General features: G+C 36.2%; 1 protein-coding gene across 1 annotated transcript in view; it reads left to right on the top strand.

Annotated features, from left to right (window-relative positions):
* The first annotated feature begins 14189 nt into the window (after positions 1–14189).
* LOC109244192 (CCAAT/enhancer-binding protein zeta-like) overlaps positions 14190–21066 on the top strand; it is an 11678-nt gene continuing 4801 nt past the window's right edge. The window contains exons 1-9 of the mRNA XM_019411245.1: positions 14190–14958; positions 16182–16257; positions 16350–16469; positions 17052–17127; positions 17833–17901; positions 18000–18080; positions 18764–18835; positions 19521–19613; positions 19783–19935. Coding sequence (XP_019266790.1) covers positions 14280–14958; positions 16182–16257; positions 16350–16469; positions 17052–17127; positions 17833–17901; positions 18000–18080; positions 18764–18835; positions 19521–19613; positions 19783–19935 — 1419 coding nt within the window. The 5' untranslated portion in view covers positions 14190–14279. The remainder of the gene's footprint in view (positions 14959–16181; positions 16258–16349; positions 16470–17051; positions 17128–17832; positions 17902–17999; positions 18081–18763; positions 18836–19520; positions 19614–19782; positions 19936–21066) is intronic.

The following is a 21066-nucleotide window of genomic DNA, read 5'->3' as shown; positions in this document are numbered from 1 at the left end:
GTATTGGGGAAAGCATCACCTGGAAATGCTTCGGTTTCCGGATATTCCCATAATGCCTCTGGCTTAAGCAGATGACTGCTTTGAGTGGTTGCCTCATTGCAGCACCTAATACATGGATTTGGCAGAGGAATTACTGTGTGATCTTGACCATTGTTATTAGTTATTTAACCATTTTGCAGCTATGTTGACAGAATGACGTTGCTTTTCAGGCTTTGAAGTCATTGCCTTTGATGGCAGAAATTATAGTGGTTTGGTTTATCCCACTTTTATACTGCTCTGAGCCTAAAGGCATGTGTTCTTTTATGATTAGTTATCTACCCTGCAATTTGCTAGAAGGGCTGGCCATTGATAGGCATTTATCTATTCTTCAGAAATGAAGTACGGTAGCAATAGAATGAGATTAAGTACTATAGTGGGTCTATCATCCTTGTTCCCTGAGTGTGAAGGTGTAGTTTCTTAGTATTAATCATTTCTGGTGCTGTTCGATCCGCCTTAACAGCTCTGTTCACACGTCTTTGATGTGGACCTTTCCTCCCTTTCCCCCTCCCCCTTCTTCTTCTTCTCTGTGTGTGTGTGTGTGTGTCTGTGTCTGTGTTTGTGTGTGTTACATAGTACAATACTTTTGTAAGCAAGAACATTCGTTTTAGCTGCTTGTAGTTGAAAAAGCGATTAATTCCTTTCAATACCACGTTCACGAGGGAATGAAAAATAGACAAAATATTGAGTTAGTATATGATAGGCTAGAGTCAAACGTGAGCTATCATATGAGGATAGCATTTTACCGAGGTTTCTTATCTACCTTTCGAGTTTCGTCCGATTCATGGTGTAGTATATGTTGCGAGAGTGGAGTACAACAAGATTTTGATGCATAGTCCTAACTCATTAGATAAAGAAAGCTCGTTCTTTGCCTTTTAAGACTTGACATATTACTGCGACATCTTCAAACTGATACATGTATCTAATACAGTGTGATATATGTAGTACAAATATAAATAGCTAATCTTTGTCCAAACTATTATTCGATGTATTGGTTGTTGTAAACAAATATAAACATGGATTATCTTAATAATTGTTTACAGGGGGTGATATTACAATGATAAAAGAGATGAGAGGGGAGATTATCTTATTAGTTATATCGCTTATTGGTGGAGCAAGTGAACAATGTAAAATGGTGTTTTTTCAAATCTTTAAACAGGAAAGAGAAAAGATATATTGCCCGTGGAGACATGATTTGCAGTGATTTAGAAGAGCTTTTGGCCAAAAAACACCGCCAATCTACCGTCCAAATTTAGAGCTGGTTTGGCCATGAAATTTTTTTTACTTCTTTTCCAAAAAAAAAATCACTTTTTTTTTTCGAAATCAGTGTTTGGCCATAAAATTTTCAATTTTCATTTGAAGATGAATTTTGAAATTTTTCGAAAATTTGAAAAACTTCAAAAAGTTATTTTTTTCAAATATTTCACTCAGATCACTCACAAAAATTTAAAAATAATTCAAAATTATATTCATGTCCAAACATAACTCTAATTTTCAAATACCATTTTCACTTAGAAAAAAAATTCACTCTTTTCGGAATTTTACAATTCTTGTGTCCAAACGCCCACTTAAAGTTACATCCTTAAATTTTCCTTAAGTATTCGAAACAGAGTACTTTCATCATTCCATTAGGATATGTTAAAAACTAATATCTCCCACAAAATGTTCAAGTCATGTGACTCCCACAAAAGTGCTCCAAAAACAAAAAACAAAAAAAATGACACGATTGTTTCCTAAAATAAAAAGACTAGGACAGAATGAGCACAATCTGGTCTTGTTTACCTTAACGAACTCAAAAGAAGCCACAACTTTTAAACCATCTTAAACCTTATCCATAAGCTAAATTGAAAATGCTCACTAATGAAGATGGAGAAACTGAAGCTGGGAACACTAGTATTATACTTTTTTCTACTTTATTTTGAAACGAACTGGCTCTCTATAATTTGTGATGATTTATGGCTATTGTTCTTCTCCCTCAGTTAAAAGTATAATGGCAGCAAACTATCTAGTCTTAATTGGGACATTGGTTTTTATTATCATCGTCAAAGGGAAAACTTTTTGACCCATCATTATTATAGTAATGTACTATATATGAAAAATAGGAGTTATATTTTGTGGCTTATTTGTGCCTTAATTTAAACAATAACACAAAGCTCTTACTAAATAAGTCATATTTAATCTATCTAAGTCGTTTGACCCAAATATAATGTAACAAAATTAAATAGGTACACTTCAAGAATTATTTATGTCATTTGTATTTAATTTATACACTCGTTAGATTGCTTTTGAAAGAACTCATCAAAGTATAAATATATGAAAGGCTCATTGGAATTTGAAAGGCTTAACCCAAGTTCAATTTATTTTCCGGCGGGCTATGAAGGGAAGGGAAGGGAAGGGAAGGGAACTACCGGCTATCTCTATTTATAAGTAGTTCATTACAAAAATTCACAAATTCATAAAATATTACTAATATTAGCCAAATATTAATAATATTAGCCAATTAACTATTTGTAGCAAAAAAAAATGTCAATTTTTTGCTTTTTCTTGAGTGGGTATTATTAGAATAAATTAGGTACATCTTAAGGAGCTTGAATCTCAGTTTTGGGATGGTTTGGTGAAGTTTTGAGGTGGTTTGAATTGAAAATCCGAAATAAAAATTGAACATGAAAAAAATGATATGCGTATCACAATGTGTATCACATATGTATCATATTTATATCAATTGTGTATCATATGTATATCTATGTATACATGTGCATGAGATACATGCGTGATACGTGTTTGATACATGTGCCGCAGAAGAATTCTTTGAACTCGATTTAATTAAGAATTTTGACACAAAACCAGTCCAAATCATCTCCAATCTTTCTCAAATATTGTACGTTGTCTTCTCCATATGTTTTCAATGAATTTCAACTATACCCATTGAAAAAATTCCTTTTTTGTTTAGATTTTTGGAATATTGTAATATTTTTTTGTATTTCATCACCTTATTTGCTACATCATCTATGAAATTTTCTTTCCGTCTTGCATCTAATGTTGCTAGCCACGCTTAAAAATATGGAAGGTGAATTTTGCATGCGATTCTTTAAGAGAAATAACCTTATTTATTTAGTTTTTCAATTTTTATATGTGCTTGGCTAGTTTTGGTAAGTCTATGACTAATGGCTAGAGGTTGGTAAATTGAGACTTATTTGGGACATTTGTGTAAATTTCTCAAAGAATAAGAAAACTTTACAATGTAGAGTTGCCCACCCGAAAAAATAAGTGCCAATATTCAATATGTGTATAATTAGTGTTAATTTGTATGGGTCCACTAAATCGTAGAACACCTGGTCCTCTACAAGTTTCTGCTGAGAACACTTAGTAAAGCAGTAAGTAAATGAGGCAGAGGATTTTTACGTGAAAAAATCCCACACAAGGGGATCAAAAAACTACGACCTACATTGTAGGCTTTTAACTTTACTAACTTGTAATCTTACCTATTACAAGCCACTTTACAATACTTCCGATTGCAAAGGATTTACTCAACTAACTTGTGGTACCTCTACCACAAGCCACTTTGTGACTATCCTAGTTACAAAAGCTTTTTACTAACTTGTGGTGCTGTCACCACAAGCCACTTTGTAACTCTACGATTACAAAGACTTTTCCTTATGACTAAATCTAGTCACAACATAAACTCAACGAGTTTACGAATTTACAAGAGAATTCCTAATCAGTATGCTTCTAAGTAAGCGATTTAGGAGATATAGTAAGTACAATAACAAGGTTACAACTCAACTAGGACAACAACAATCAATCTTTTAGGAACTGGTCCTTAGTGGCGTTCAACCTTGTTCTTCAAGCTTGAGAGGATGATTTCTCTGTTTTTGCTAAGTGCTTGAATGAGAAATAGAACCCTTCCAGTGATGTTTTTGTATAGATCCCCTTTGGTACGTCTTGATCACATCAATTGAAATGATGTGAGTACTTTGTTTGGTTAGAGAATGAGTGGGCTGACAGTGTGGTGCAGTGCGGCAGAAACAGTGCCGTCAGTCACTTCAGTTCCAGCTGTGTCCAATTGACTCTATACTGCTATATAGGAACCACAGGAGCATCAGGTCCTTGTTTGGTTCTTAGCTCCTGAATCTGTAGCAGTTAATCTTTTATCGGAGTCCGTTAAAGTTTGCAGCAATTCAGGTTCCCTAACTGAGAGCAGTAAGTTTGTTAGATCATCAAAACATAAGGCAACAGTGTTTAAGATCTATCAAATTGTATATAATATATGTATATTGACTAGCAAATGTAAATATAATCGGGTGACCAAATGTGTAGTTTCCTTAAGGTAATGGTATTTCAAAATTCAAAGTGCAAGCCCAAAATTAGAATTTGTTCCTCTCGAAAACGAGAGAAATTAAGAAATAGCCATTTTTTGAATCGGTAATTGGGAATTAGTTAGTCGCGGTTTCAAAACTAATTAAAACCTAGCCACTTTTTTTAGCGAAAATAATATTTAAACAAAAATACTCAAAATAATATTTGAATAAAAACACTCCCAATTTAGTAAATGCGGAAAAGGCATCTTCTTTATATTTTTTGGTTATTTCGAACTCGAGTACTATACGGGAGTGTAAGCTTTTACACAGTATATTATGTTGGAGTTGGAACATGGAATGATGTGTTACACCCCATATTTTCGTACATGAAAGTACGCCATAAATAAACTAATTAGAGCTCGGAAGTGAGATGTTACATCCCGCATTTTTCTTGTACGTTAATGTTTCGTCGTAAGTTAATCGACGTAAGCTCGGGAATGAGATTATTTTGGGATTTGAAGTATTATGCTATTTCAAACAAGTGATGAGTAAATTCATGAAGGAGAGAGCGTAAGCAAATCGAAAAAAATGAATTTCGTCGAAAGTGGGCTATTTGGGATAAAATACGGTCCGAGCTATTATACCCGGTATTTATGGACTAGTGTCATACAAGGTACCATATGACCATGGAAATATGACGTATAAAGTGTATTAAAAAGGAGTAGTATTTTAAGTATTTTGAGGCAATTCTTAATTATGTGGTAATTGGTTAATTATTGGTTTAATGGGGTCATCTTTACCATTAAGCTCATTTGGCATCAAAATTCTATTTTGGAGAAGATTTTGAAAGTTCATATAAGATTTTATATTAGAATAAGCAACGGGAATTCTTAGGTTGGTAAAGAAATTCATACGAAATTGCACTGCGTATAATAACGGGATTTTACAATTCTAAGGGAGTGCGGTGTGATTCTTCTCAAGAACATCATATGGGTTTTTCCCAACTCCAGGTATGTTAAGGCTAAGCCCTTCCTTCATTTTGGCATGATCTCGTCATTACACAAGTTTGATAACGAGGCATAAAAAAAAATTCATATTCCGGAATTTACGTATATTTTGTTAATCTCGCAAGTTACAATATTCTCTTTCTCGGGACTTCATATTCATTTGATTATTTCCTTCTTTTAGTCAAGAGAGTAGAGAGTCTATATATACAGTATTACATTATTTTCATTACCATCGAGCTATAATCGATGGGCAGCCCCCTATTGGGCAACCTCTGATCAGATGGTAAGTTATATACCGAGCCTACTGTGACCGAGCGCCTATAAGCGAGCCTAGTTGGTCGAGATATAGAGTCTAGTATGGTCGAGCGCCTATGATCGAGTCTACTATATATATATATATATATATATATATATATATATATATATATATATATATATATATATATATACCGAGCCTTATAGGGCCGGACAACTATTTTGCTTACTATATTGAGAGAGTTGAGTCAGTATCAACAAGTAAGCATATCTTCAGATTATCTTTGACTTTCAATTACTTTCAGTTATCATATGATCAGTTCAATTTCAGCTCTCAGTATATTTCCTTACATACTCGGTACATTATTTCGTAATAACGCCTCTTTTCTGGGGCACTGCGTTTCATGCGTGCGGGTTCAGACAGACAGGCGGGTAGATCTCCTCATTAGGTATTGCCCGAGTTCATCTTGATCGGTAAGCTCCATGCTCTTCGGAGTTGCCGGGTCTAGAGCTTTATGTACATCTTGTGTATATATGTTATGAGTAGGTTGGGACCCTGTTCCGATCACAGTATATCCATCAGTAGAGGCTTGTAGACATATTCTATCAGTTAGTGTAGCATGATGGGCTTGTAGGCCTTGTATGTATATTTGGTTGGTTTGTCAGTTGTAGTATGTATGACGGCCTTGTCGGCCCAGCTTTATATTGATATTTAGTCAGCATTCGCCGTTGTCTTGCAACGTGGCCCATGGCCAAAGTATGATATCATATGTTCAGAGTTCCTTAGTCGCAAGTTGGTACGCAAGGATAGGTGATGCACCGGGTGCCGGTCTCGCCCCCAGATTCTCGGCGTGACAAAAGTGGTATCAGAGCTGTTCTGTCTTAGGGAGTCTACAAGCCGTGCCTAGTAGAGTCTTGTTTATGGGTGTGTTGTGCACCACACTTATAAGCAGGAGGCTACAGGGCATTTAGGACTGTCACTCTTTCTTCTTACTATAGATCGTGTTGTAGAACTCAGTTGTAATAATTCAAACTGTTAAACTCTATTTTATTCATAATAAGACGACACCTACATCCAGAAATACGGTTGGTAAGAGATATGGCTAAGGAAGAGTTGATTCAGAGGAACTCGACTTTGCATCATGCTTAGGATGAGTAAATGTGAGGTCTCCAGCAGATCATGTGTGTACTAATAGGTGTAAGCTTCTTGATAAGCATCCCTAAGGCAAAAAAAAATCTATCCACTCTTATGGTAAAAAGCAATAAAAGAATCAGAAGATAAAAGTTCCAACAAATAAAAGAAACAAGGTGAAGAAGGGTACATGGTATCTAGTTAGTAGAGATGAACATTATCTACAATTCAAGAAGGGAGATATAAGTGTTTTGCGTCACCTTCATCAATAACAGAGGTATGTACAATTGGCCGCACCGATCTCAGTTATGCCTTTTGGGGGCTGACAGTTGTAGTTTAAGAAAGGACGGAACATCAGGATCCGGCTGGGTTAGAGTAACCCAAAATGGTGAATGGATTATTTGTGTTAGTTGACATTTCCGAAGGATATTACAAATGTGCTAATAGATCTCCTTGTGAGACACCCAGATGGTGCACTCTAGAATATTACAATTAGATGTGAATAATAGCATGATCAAAAAATTCCGAAGATAGGCACTAAAAGCCTTGAAGGGATAAATATTACCTTAGCGTGACTCTTGTCCCTAGTAGAGAGAGGATGTTGAGCAACCCGAAGAGCCGATGAATGAAGCAAGGAGAGCGAAAAGCGAAACAATATTGTGTTGAAGTTTTCACAAGAAAGGTATAGGCAGAAATATTATCAGAGTAATGAGAAGAGAGATAAGGAAGAATTATTAGTGAGATGTGATACATGGATGACAACGGTAGAGTGTTACATAATCTATAGTCAAATGAAGAAAGAGACGAAAGGTGATGGGCCTTAAGACAACAAAATAGTATAGGTCATACAGTCACATCCTCATTTCGAGAAATAAGTTCATGACTCCAATGTGACTACCAGAAGGAAAAGCTAGATCCCATAGTAATAGAAATCAGTATGGACTGGTGAACAAGATAAACTAAACATGAATTAGGGACAAAATGATTTGATAATAGTCGGCATCTTGAGAAATTCAGAGATTGCATTCCGACAATATTAGAATGGACGACAGAAGAATAACCCTTAGAGGTCATTCAGGAAGACGCTTCCCTGAAGCAAGCAATGCGAGCAAAGTTAAGCCTAAGGGACTATGTGTGCCAGTTGCACTAAGTGTCACCCTAGAGAGTAAGGAATTTTGTTATCCTTAGTACAGAAGGATTACCGCAAGCAGAGTAAGGGTCATCGATGATGTGAAAGGACGCAAAAAATGAAGAGGTAAAACATCTATAGGCAGATTGTCGTAGCTCCAACTCTTAGTACTCCCCTAAAGGGGAGGGATATGGAGTGACATGATATTAAGTCAGAATTAAGTGGTTCTTGTAACTATGGAATGGTAAATAAAGTATGCGACAAAAATAAGAAAGGGATGAAATTGCACTTATTCAAATCCTACAGATAAGCTACGATTCCAAAACGTTATGCAAACACGGCGTTAAGGAAAGGAAGTAAGGGTTCCTGCCTCGGATGTTATTGATAAATAAGGAGCCAGTGCGAGAGGCAAGTTAAGACAAAGGAAATAACCCAAGAAGGATTACACGGAATATTGATATGAGAGTGGACCAACGAGTGGTTAGTAGTTGATTTAAGAAGAGCCTGGTATGGCTAGATAAGAGGATACAGACAAATCAGTAGATCGTGCAAGATAAATAGAGTGAACCCCAACAGGGGGAATCCAACCTCGTAGTTATGACATTATAATACTTGAGATATATTCATACAGGAGTTGGGGGAGTTAAAAAAGTACCGTATGAGTATTATGAAAATAAAAGAGAGTGCCAATGGGGAGACAGTCAAAATATCAATTCAGAAGCGACCCCACAAGCACAAGGGCGTGGAGGTAAGTCACTACGGATAGGTATAGGCAAGGAAGGACATCAGAAGGTTCGTCAAGTATACAATGTAATAAGCTTGCAGCCTTACAAGAGTTAGAGGGTCCTCTCTAAGTACTACAAGGAAAGACTAGCTAAGGAAAATAAGGAAGAAGGCTGCAACCTAAACTCAGTGACCTAAAGAGGAAATAGTCTTATAACAACAGTCTCAAAACAACATTGTATGCACTCCCTAAGAAAGTGGCACCTACCATAGCTAGTGAACAGGGAGTAAAATCAGAAGTGATGTTCAAGATCATATGAGTTGTATGGAATTTCAATATGTGTGGGCATTAAGATAAGCTAAGTATGAACATAACAAGGGGGCAGAAAGACCAAGAAAAGTAATAGCTTACGTTTAAAGAAAGCTAAAATGGAAAGAAAGGAATTATTCGATCAATGATCCAGAGTTGGTTACGTTATGGATGCACTTAAAGGTTCGGAGTATTATCCATGCAGCACATATGTTGACAACCATACAGCCGTAGAAAGTTCCGGTATAAGTTAAAAGGAAGAATTGAGCCCGGGTCGTAAACAAAGGACTGAATTGCTAAAGGATTGTATCATGGATATTCCATAGCGCCATGAAAGGCTAAAAGTAATAACTAAGACCATTAGCCGCAGATTGGAAGATAGCTTAAGCCTACATAAAGGTTGATCAGAGGAAGGAGGAAACTAAAGAGTTACATCAACTAAGTAAATCAGGAGTTTGATTACTGAACCCATAAAATTATGGACATAGTGATTGAGAACATTGCAGAGTCGCTCTTAATATCAGAGGTCCAGTTAGAAGAATACCAGCCTCATAAGAAGTCAGTATAAAGCTCTCAACGAATCATGTAAAAAGGTGCAAGTATTATAATAGAAGTTCAAGTTGTGGATGTGAATTACACTTATGCGGAAAGGAGGTCATGAAAGGGATAGAAGATGTGATGCGAGATTTTAAGGTAAGAAAGGTGAAAGTGAACAACGTACAAGATACCCATATACAGAAGGTTGGGAATAGTCCATACTTCGGATAGAAGGCTAGAAACGCTGGGATTCAGTATCGATAGCAGCGTCGACATTGGCATATTTTCCAGTTTATGGTTTCTAGGTACCAAGAGATCTAGCCAAGAAAGTAAAGAAGAGTTAGAGACGATCTGATGTCTCGCTCGATGTTCTAGAATAACATAAGGAAATCTAGGGTGCAAGGAAGTTGAAGGAAGGCTACGAGTAGTATAAATGGATATGTATGGGTCGCAAGCTAAAGTATAGTAGAGCAACAAGATGGTAGGAAGACAGAAGTAAGGATAAGAAAGGGCGAGTGAGAAGGTGATGAGAATGGATAAGCCCTCGGGTTTAAGCCCACAAAAATGAGAGAGAGTTGACTTAGTATAGCCTGAATGAGCTCAAAGGAGCCTATGACTAAAATGAGGTTGAATAGTGATTTAACCTCAAGCTCAAATGAGCCTTCTCAGTATAGTATTTAGAAGAAATAGAATGTTGACCTGGTAATAAAATAAGGGTGTAATGGTGAAAGATAAAAGAGGATGTTTGGGCCTTTGATTGAATAATGATTTGAAGAAAAGAAAAAAGGAAGGAGAAAAGATTTCGCGGACGGCACGAGATTAGAATACCCCCATAAGGTGAATCACATTGAGATACTATGAAATACGATTATGGAAATCACTTCAAATATTTCTCGATGCAACGTAAGCCCTAGTGGCAAGGTATTACGTAAAAAGTTTCAAGTTATTAGTGGTATATTGTAGATCAATATTGAGGCGAATCATAATGGATGGACAAAAGTCACAAAGTATTAGCTGAAATTAGGTCGTTATTCTTAAGAGGAACAGTAATGAGGAAGCATTAAAGGACTTACATTTATACATATGGGATAAGCGACAAGAGTAAGCTGGAATTTGGTAGCAGACCTCAACAATGATAAACCGAAGTGAGAGTTATGGTATAATATGACCTACCTAGATGCAGTAAAATTATGCGGATAGATAATCGGGTCTGTGAAACAAGATGTAGCGATATTCGTAATTTCAACGAAGTATCAGGAAAAGAACTTTAGTATACCTACAAATGCCCAGAGGGATATTTTATCAAGCTTTGTATGTGTTTGCAAAGTGAGGCCTAGAGATTGCCTAGAAGCTAGAGCAAAAAAAAAAGGAAAAAAGAGTCGCATAGACGCACTTACAAGGTCAGAGTCATACAGGCTGCATGACAGAAGGTAGCAACAATTACGATATTGGAAAGATTTCAACCACAAATTGTGGTATGAGAATGAGGACTAAAGGGGAAATGTCCTGGCCTTTGGACTTATTCACAGAACAGTTGCCTAGATGGCAAGAGGAGTACTAAAGTATTCGCAAGAGATATGGGCTATGAACAAGATAAGTGCATCAGTCAACATTCGAGGACGAATGTTCTAAAGGGGGGAATGATGTTACACCCCATATTTTCGTACACGAAAGTACGCCATAAATAAACTAATGAGAGCTCTGAAGTGAGATGTTACATCCCACATTTTTCTTGTACATTAATGTTTCGCCGTAAGTTAATCGACATAAGCTCGGGAATGAGATTATTTTGGGATTTTAAGTATTATGCTATTTCAAACAAGTGATGAGTAAATTCATGAAGGAGAAATGGTAAGCAAATCGAAGAAAATGAATTTCGTTGAAAGTGAGCTATTTGGAATAAAATACGGTCTGAGCTATTATACCCGGTATTTATGGACTAGTGCCATATAAGGTACCATATGACCATGGCAATATGATGTATAAAGTGTATTAAAAGGAGTAGTATTTTAAGTAATTTGAGACAATTCGTAATTATGTAGGTAATTGGTTAATTATTGGTTTAATGAGAAGTTAACCATGTAATTTAGAATTTGTGAATAATTGTAGGTGGGACAAAGCCCCCACACGTGGCAGCAAGTAGAAAAGAGTCTGATGACTCTTGATTTAGCTTACTGGATTAGCAAGACACATGGATATTGCATTTGGCCCTTAGAAACGTGGAGGGTTGACTTTACCATTATGCTCAATTAGTCATCTTTACCATTATGCTCATTTGGCATCAAAATCCCATTTTGGAGAAGATTTTGAAAGTTCATATCAGATTTTATATTAGAATAAGCAACGGCAATTATTAGGTTGGTGAAGAAATTCATACGAAATTGCACTGCGTCAATTCTAAGGGAGTGCGGTGCGATCCTTTTCAAGAATAACATACGGGGTTTTCCCTACTTCAGGTATATTAAGGCTAAGCCCATCCTTCATTTTGGCATGATCTCGTCATTACACAAGTTTGATAACGAGGCATAAAAAAAATTCATATTCTGAAATTTACGTATATTTTGCTAGTCTCGCAAGTTACAATATTTTCTTTATCGGGACTTCATATTCATTTGATTATTTCCTTCTTCCAGTCAAGAGAGCAGAGAGTCTATATATACAGTATTACATTATTTTCATTACCATCGAGCTATAATCGATGGGCAGGCCCCTATTGGGCAACCACTGATCAGATGGTAAGTTATATACCGAGCCTACTGTGGCCGAACGCCTATGAGCGAGCCAGTTGGTCAAGATACAGAGCCTAGTATGGCCGAGCGCCTATGATCGAGCCTACTACGGCAGCTATTTTGCTTACTATATTGAGAGAGTTGAGTCAGTATCAGTAGTTAAGCAAATCTTCAGATTATCTTTGACTTCCAGTTACTTTCAGTTATCATATGATCAGTTTAGTTTCAGCTTTCAGTATATTGCCTTACATACTCGGTACATTATTTCGTACTGACGCCCCTTTTATGGGGGCGTTGCATTTCATGCGTGCAGGTTCAGACAGACAGACGGGTAGATCTCCTCATTAGGTGTTGCCCGAATTCAGCTTGATCGGTAAGCTCCATGCTCTTCAGAGTTGCCGGGTCTAGAGCTTTATGTACATCTTGTGTATATATGTTATGAGTAGGTCGGGACCCTATTCCGATCATAGTATATCCATTAGTAGAGGCTTGTAGACATATTCTGCCAGTTAGTACAATGTGATGGGCTTGTAGGCCTTTTATGTATATTTGGTTGGTTTGTCAGCTGTAGTAAGTACGACGGCCTTGTCGGCCCAGCTTTATATTGACATTTAGTCAGCATTCACCGTTGTCTTGCAATGTGACCCATGGCCAAAGTATGATATCATATGTTCAGAGTTCCTTAGTTGCAAGTTGGTACGCAAGGATATGTGAGGCACCGGGTGCCGGTCTCACCCCAGGTTTGGGGCGTGACATGATGAGAGTTCCAGTTTTTCATCTTTTTCACCTTTTCTAAATTCCATGATACAATACGTGAATGTTATTTGTTAGAAGTTCCAATTCCAACCTTTTTTGCGAACCCAACTTATTTCTTAAACTTCCACCATTCATTCCAATTTTTTTCTAGAATTCCATTTTTTTTTGCGTGAACTCCAATATCTTTTTTTTATCAAATTCAATATGTTTTCATGAACTTCGACATTAACGCTCGCATTTTATGCATGAACTCCAGTATGAACTCCGATATTTTTTCATTAAATCCAGAAGTAGTTCCAATATTTTTTTAATGAATAGTATTATTTTTTTCCTGAACTCCAACAATAGCTCCAACATTTTTCATGGACTCCATCATTAAATTTCAACATTTTTACATGTACTTCATCATTTTTCACAATTCAAACTCTATAAAAAGAAGAACAAACGACATAGTATGTTTCTATAATGAAACTAAAAAGTAAAAGAGAAGAGCGAACATTAAGTTCCAAAAAATACAGTCAACTCTTATACACTTAGAAATTTTTTTATGCAAAATAAGGTATTCGAACATATATTAAATATGTGTTACTTTTCCCACAAGGTTCATATGAGCTTTATAGGAGATATTAAAGTGAAAAAGAAGAAGCAGAGAAAAAGAAAGTAGAGTTTTGATGTTTAGTTGAGGATATGTTTGTCCAACTTATTATAAAGTGGCTAAATTTAGATCAATTGGGAATTGTGGTTACTTTTCAATTAACTTAGGCAAAATTGCATGGGCTAGCCTGTATTTGGACTGATAATTAAAAAATAACTAGTATTTGCAAAGTAATTAAAAAATAACTACTATTTTAGCTGAAACACGAAAATTTTCAGCATAATATGCAGGATTTTGGAGTTTCTGCGTATAAAGTTCGAGCATATTATGAAATTCCAACACATTATACTGGAATCTCATATGTAAAAAATTTGAAATCCAGCATATTATGCTAGAATTTTTTTGGATTGTTAATTTTATTTTTGTTTAAATTTTATCTTTAAATAAAAAAACAACTAAATTTTAATTACTTTTAAAATTGTAGCTATAGCTATTTTTCAATTACTAGTTGTAAATTAGGCTACTTCTGATTTTTACCCTACATCTAAATCTACACCTGGGCTTGTATTAGATGGCCCAATACCTACCTTTGTTAACGCTAAAGGAGACCCAATTGCTTAGCTACAACGATTATGGAAGACCCAATAGCTTAGCGCAACTTTAGAAGCACAGAGTACAAGCAGTTTCATAATTTTGGCCCGGTTCTATTTTCTCTTTTACTAAACCCTTTCCGAAAACCCTCCAGCAACTTCACCACTCTCTTCTCCCTGAAATGGCGAATGCTAAAAGTTCCAAAAGTTCCACAGACATTGAAGCACTCCAGTCAGATGTAGCTTCTTTCGCTTCTTCACTCGGTCTTGCCACCTCCACGCCATCTTCCGGCTTCGACGACTCTGACTTCCGCAAAAAAGGTCGAATCAAACCCCACAAACAGCCACCTTCTGATGATAAAAATACCAATACCAAGAAACACTCTCAACATGAAAAAGAAAACAAGTTCAACAAAAAGAAAACCAATAACAACGATAAATTTGGAAAAAATCCCAAGCCGCAGCCCAAAGAACCTGAAAAAATTGACAATAATTTATGGAATACAACACATAGCAAATACAAGAACATGCCTAAGCTTCCGCTTGTGAAAGCGAGCGCGTCGGGGGTATGGTACGTTGATGCTGCAGAATTAGAAGATAAAGTTATTGGAGAGAAGAAAAATGTTGAGATTAAGAATTTAGACGAATGGAAAAAGAAAGTGGAAAAGAAGAAGGAAATGGGGGAGAGGTTATTGGCGCAGTATGCAATGGACTATGAGTCTTCAAGAGGACAAAGTGGAGATATTAAGATGGTACTTACCACGCTAAGGTCAGGAACTGCTGCTGATAAAGTGTCTGCTTTTTCTGTTATGATTGGCGATAATCCGACTGCCAATTTGAGATCACTTGATGCTCTTTTAGGTATTTATTCTTCTGGAACTTTCTGCTGGTTATAGCTAAATTCTTCTGTGAATTGATGGACTAATGGCTTGTTATCCATACTGTGTGTTTTTTTTTGCTACTCATGCTATAGTTATATGTGATAACTGCCATCACATATTGTAAAAAAAACATATCTTTTCAAGTCCATTTGTCAAAACAGTTTATTTTCCTCTGCTTTTTTATTTGATGAAGAATTTGCAAACTTTAACTCATGAAGAAGAAGAAAAGAAGAATGTAAGTGGAGTCAGATCTTGACAAAAATGAGGCAAATGACTGATAAAGAGCTGAACTTTGCAGTTAGAGATACTCATTTTCAGCACTCATTGAGTCATTGTAGAGGTTTTATTTATGTACTGTTAAACATGGGTGTTTAACAGGAAAATACATTTCATGGAAGCTAATACATTGTAATGTAAGAATGTTTCTTTTTTTCAGATTTTGAGTCTAGGAAGATATGGTTCTTTCAATCAAGGAGGTTACTTTTAGGTGTAGTGGCATGCTAAAGGAAAAGGTCTAGACTTTGCACTGATAATGTGAGGCGAATCACTGAAAGGGAAGGAGGATTAGTTAGAGTTTCTTCCCTTTCCTTGACTGGTCCCTAAGGAAAGAGGAAAGAAATAATACGAAAGTTTTGAATTACATAGTTGTAGCTACTTGATATTTCCTTTCTAGTTCAGTTTCTTTTTTTTCTGTTACTTCGTTTGGTTTGGCAGAAGAGGTTCAGATTTATTTCTATCAACTCCCCCTTCCCTCAAACCAACCAAAGTAAAACATATAACTCTCCCCTCTCCTCCATCCCCCTTAATTTGCATCCTATTCATGTGTACCCATTCTTTACTTTCATTCGCCTGTTGCTATACATACTAAAAGTTGGAATATTTTTAATAACTTTCTGTTATTGTTACTTTGTGTGTCCTACTTAATTTTTCATCTAGTTTGTACAACAACAACAAACAAACAACAACATACCCAGTGTTATCCTATTGGTGGCGTCTAGGGAGGGTAGGGTTTATGCAGACCTTGCCCTCCTGCCTTGTGACTTTATTTATCCTACTTAGTTTTTCATCTGGTTTGTATCCAAGATTATTGACTTTTTAACCGTTCCTTTCTCCTGCCTTGGAGGGGCTGAAGTATTAAGATTCTATCTGCGGGTTTGTTTGTCGCGAGAGCTTGTTTCTAATCAAGATAAAATGACAATGTAGGGATGGTGACAGCTAAAGTTGGAAAACGCCATGCTTTGGCAGGTGTTGAAGCATTAAAAGAACTGTTTGTTTCTAGGTGCGCTAAACTTTGTTTTTCTTTCCATATTGATCGTCCTTATTATGCTTAGTTCGTTCATTATTTGACTTTGAAGAATTTATTCTATCCAGTCTGCTGCCTGATCGCAAGCTGAAGACACTCTTTCAGCGGCCGATAGATCATATTCCGGATAATAAAGATGGTTACTCGCTTCTACTCTTTTGGTATTGGGAGGAATGTTTGAAGCAAAGGTACACTTAAGCCAAAACTTTTCGGCAAGTGTTTCATGGTTCCATTATTTGAGCTCCAAATATGGTAGTACATGTGAAGCATTGTTTTAAAACTTGAGCCAACTTTTGGGGGAGTGTCCCATGTTGACCCATAGCCCTGCATGGTTGATGGCTGTTGAGTGTTCTCTCCTCATCTTAGTGCATTAGAGAAAGTGTTAGATACCTAAGTGGGACCCCTCTGTTCGTTTTGGTAATCGAGCAGGCTTACTCCTATCTGTTTTGTAGGTATACGAGTTATTATAGATGTGGGTGTTAGGTTGACCATGATTCACCATAAGTTTTAGGTTGATAGGTCTCATGTGCTTGTAATGTCATGATACCATCAATGTGGGGAATAGACATTGTGCACTAGGATATATTTGATGGAACTCTAGATGTTCCCGATTTGATGATTTCAGAGAGCGTGTTAGAATCTTTTTTCAATAATTCACTTTATTATATGCTTGGTTATTTTGTTACCATGTTGATTTTCTACTAAATAAGGTTTTCTCCCATATAAAAAAAAGATGTTGATCTTCAGCTGAATAAGGTTTTCTATTTCAGGTATGAGCGGTATATCGCTTCTCTTGAGGAAGCGTCAAGAGATGTCTTAGATATACTCAAAGACAAGGCACTAAAGGTTGTTATTGACAGTTTTATTGCACATCTGTATAGTTGCCTATCTATGTTTCTCCTCAAAGCAAATTCTTCTTCAACGTTTTTTAGCTAATTGTCTCTTAGAAAAGGAGAAAAGAATGACTCATGAGAGAAACTTTTATTCCTTCTTGCTCTTTGCGCTAAGCCAATTAAACTGCTTATTTTCACTACTCACTGGTGACCATGTGCGACTCCCCTTTCATTTAACCTCATTAGGAAGTTCAAATTTATTATGACAATGTAGTTTATGCTTTACTTTTGAGAAAATCTTACTTTTGACTTCAAAATGTCAAATCGAGACCTAAAAATTGAGTGAAACTCAGCAACTGCTAACCTACACATAATTTATTATTACCTTTCAAAGTATTTGGAGGATCACACAGATCTTTTTCTCCGGATATACCAATTTATTAGGACGCTACCTTCAACCAAATAGAGTTAATAAGCTTCTACAAAATTTGGATAGCTTCATTACTTGTCAAGATTTTGCTTTTAAGTTACTCATTTTGCTCCTTTCATAGTAGTTGCACTCGCTATTTCAGTCTGAAGTGTTGATTTTGATGTTGCATCTGCACTGCAATTCGGTTTCCTGTAGTTTGATATTTTCGAGCGTCCATATGTTGGAAGACTTCGATTATGTGATCCAAAAAAGTGGGGAAATACTTATCTTTGTATTTATGTTTTCTAGACAGTTTATGTTTTGCTTAAGTGCAAACCAGAACAAGAGCGTCGATTGCTTGCTGCCCTAGTAAACAAGGTGCTGCTTTACCTCAATGCTTCTGGTGCCATTTACTTTGTTCTTGAGAGTTCTTGGGACCGTGGAGCTCCAGCTGATACCTCTTCACTTTCTTGCAGCTAGGAGATCCTAAAAACAAGGTTGCATCTAATGCTGATTATCACCTATCAAAGCTTTTGGCTGACCATTCAAATATGAAGGTAAAACAAAGTATTTGGTTGAACGTGCTTAGACATACAAGTACTGATAAAAAAAGGTGCTTGGACATACAATATTTTATTTTAAAACTGATAAATGTTCGTTTGTTGGCTTTGACATTACTATATTGATCACATCTTTAGCCTGTATATCCTTCATGTTGTGAGGTCCACGGTTGTCTTCATGTTGTGGCTTCTCTAAATTTGCAAGTTGGCTTCAAGGAGTGTCCCTCAAAAGGAAAAAGCTGCTTTCAAGAGTGCTTGTTGAAAGCCCATCTGAAGGATGTTGTTCATGCATAATCTATCCCATGTAAAATGGAGAGCGCCCGTGTAGTCATTATTCTGTTACAACTCAAATTGTTAGAAGTTTGTGCAAATACAAATTTAACTTAGTTGTGATGTTCGAATAAGACCAAGCAGGATAATGTGCTCTTTGAAAATGGTTACATTTTTAGAATATTATGCCTTGAAATGCATATTGAAATAAGGATTATATTTCTTAAGCATACGCGATGGTTTGGTGGGCAGGTACTATTACATCAATGTCTTAGAGAGTCTGCTGGACTATAGACAAGCTGTTAGGAAGCACATGCCTTAGCATTACTGAAGTGCAGTTATGATTTCTGTTGTGATAGTTTTTCTGATGAAAGTTTGTTGTTTAACGTGTTATTTGTTTTATTGTGCAGGCTGTGGTGATTGACGAAGTTGATAATTTTCTTTTCCGGCCTCATCTGGGACTGCGAGCCAAGTATCATGCTGTATGTCGAAACTTTATGGCTATCTTTTTTGCATGTCACACTAGGTACTTTGTGGTTGTATTTTCAACTGCGAATACCTTTTGTCCTCTTCAAGTTCTTTTTGTTTGCGATATGATAAATCTTATTCCAGAGTGTGTCTATCCAAATTCTTCTGTTTGGTTTGGATTATGAGAACTGTTACTGTATATAAGTGACTATAACATAACCGATTAAACCAATCCTTTTCTTGAAGTAATAGCTCCAATAATTTGGTGTCTGTGATTAATGAAATTGATTGAACCGGTAAAACCTGATTCCTTAAGATAAATCAAACCAATAGGCCCTAATTTTAAATGTCATTGTGGTTTGTTCTTAGGTAGGAGCTTTTTTTCTGCTTGCTTGTTTTCAGTAAACACATTGATGTGATCCTTGTCCTTTTTCTGAACTTTACTATTTTTGAAACTTACTTTTGCTTTAATCTCCTGACTTGGCCATTTGATCAGTAAAAAATTATGAGTCTATTTATAAGTATACAACAATAAACTCTGGTGGCAAGTCATGTTGTATTTATTTATTGTTCCAATTTGCTGTTAGCGACATTTCTAAATATGCTGATGCAGATGTGTAGTTTTAAAGTCGTCATCTCTAGATATTGCTGATGCAGAATATGTAGTCCTAACGTCCTACTTATCTGTAATTGTAACAGGTTAACTTTTTAAGCCAAGTTCGTTTAAGTCACAGGGGGGATGGCCCAAAGGTGGCAAAGCGTTTGATAGATGTATATTTTGCTCTATTTAAGGTATGATCTGGAGCTGTCATAGTCCAATAAGTTAGTCGTATGCATCTTTCCTCTTTTGTCTTAGTAGAGCTGAGAGCTTCATATTTTATGATTGAAGCTCATCAAGTGTTTTGCATAACTTCATACAACATCCTTCTTTACCTCCTTTTATCCTGAATCAACATTTCAGGTCTTAATATCTGAAGCAGGGGATGGACGGATGATGAATAAAAAGAGCGAGGGACATAAAGAGGTTTCTGGCACTTCGAAAGAGAAGAAAGAAAAAGATTCATCAGAATCACATATTGAAATGGATTCACGCTTGCTATCAGCACTTCTTACGGTTTGTGTTGACTAGTCTAGTTCTATTTCTTTTTTGTTAATTCTTCTGGATTGCACAAAGAGTAACACTTCTATTTCTCAAAGGAGCATTTGCATTTGTCGACTTGGTTTCTGGATTTGCATGGTTTGTGGTGGTTAGAATATAAAAATCTGTCTAGGAACTGTTACATTGAGGTAGCTCGTTTAGACTCTAGTCAGCAATGCAGATGTTTGGTAATTCACATAATGTACTGGATTCTTTCTTTTAAGATTAAAAAACTAAGGTTTATTGTTGAAAGATGAGCGCAACTGTAACAGTGGTGCTTGGCCCAGTTTGTATGTACCACGAGTAATCCACTGGTTACCTTCCACCTTTCTCCTATGCAGATAACTGATAACTTTGACCACTAGGCCAAGCCTTTTGGGAAACCCTAGAGTAAACTTTTTTTCGCGGAGTCCTAGGGTACATGGTTGCAAGGAACTAATTTTGTACATTTATATTCAAGGTTATAAGAGTTCAATTATATTAGTGATGACCCATCTGGTACACCGAAGTGAAGTCCAATGGGTGGTTGGGATCACAATTCTGGATTCATTCTAGAGCTTGGTATGTGCTTGAATGAACGTAGGGATGCACCAAATCATTCTAATAATTAGCTTGCTATACCATTTTATGTATTTGGAATGGAGCGCATGTAGTGTAAATGACCCAAATACCCTTATATTGCTCCTTTCCCCAACCCTACTTTAATACTCTTTTTCTACCAGTAGTTTCATTTAATTACAGTTTAGGAACTACCCATCTAGAAATTCGATATTTTAGAGAAGCACAATAGAATTAAACTAGACTTTGAAAGGGTTAATTAAATTGACTTTAAATATAATCTTTCAGAATTTACAACTTTGTGTTAAGATTAGAGAATCTATTTGGATTGAAATAGTAGTAAATGGATTGAACCGAAATCAAAATATATACATTTTCAAAGTTCATAGCTCTATTATAATTTTTTTAAAAATTAATATGACAGTTTTTATATTTTAAAGATATTATTTTCAATAAATTTCCTTTCCCCACTTCTTTTTCTTCTTCCACATACATCCACATTGCCCCTTTTAAGTTCTATGTCCAGCAACTTTGCTTTATGATTCCTCG

This window comes from Nicotiana attenuata, unplaced genomic scaffold (assembly GCF_001879085.1).
Source record: "Nicotiana attenuata strain UT unplaced genomic scaffold, NIATTr2, whole genome shotgun sequence".
Classification (NCBI taxonomy): Eukaryota; Viridiplantae; Streptophyta; class Magnoliopsida; order Solanales; family Solanaceae; genus Nicotiana; species Nicotiana attenuata.
This window is presented reverse-complemented; position numbering and strand designations above follow the sequence as displayed.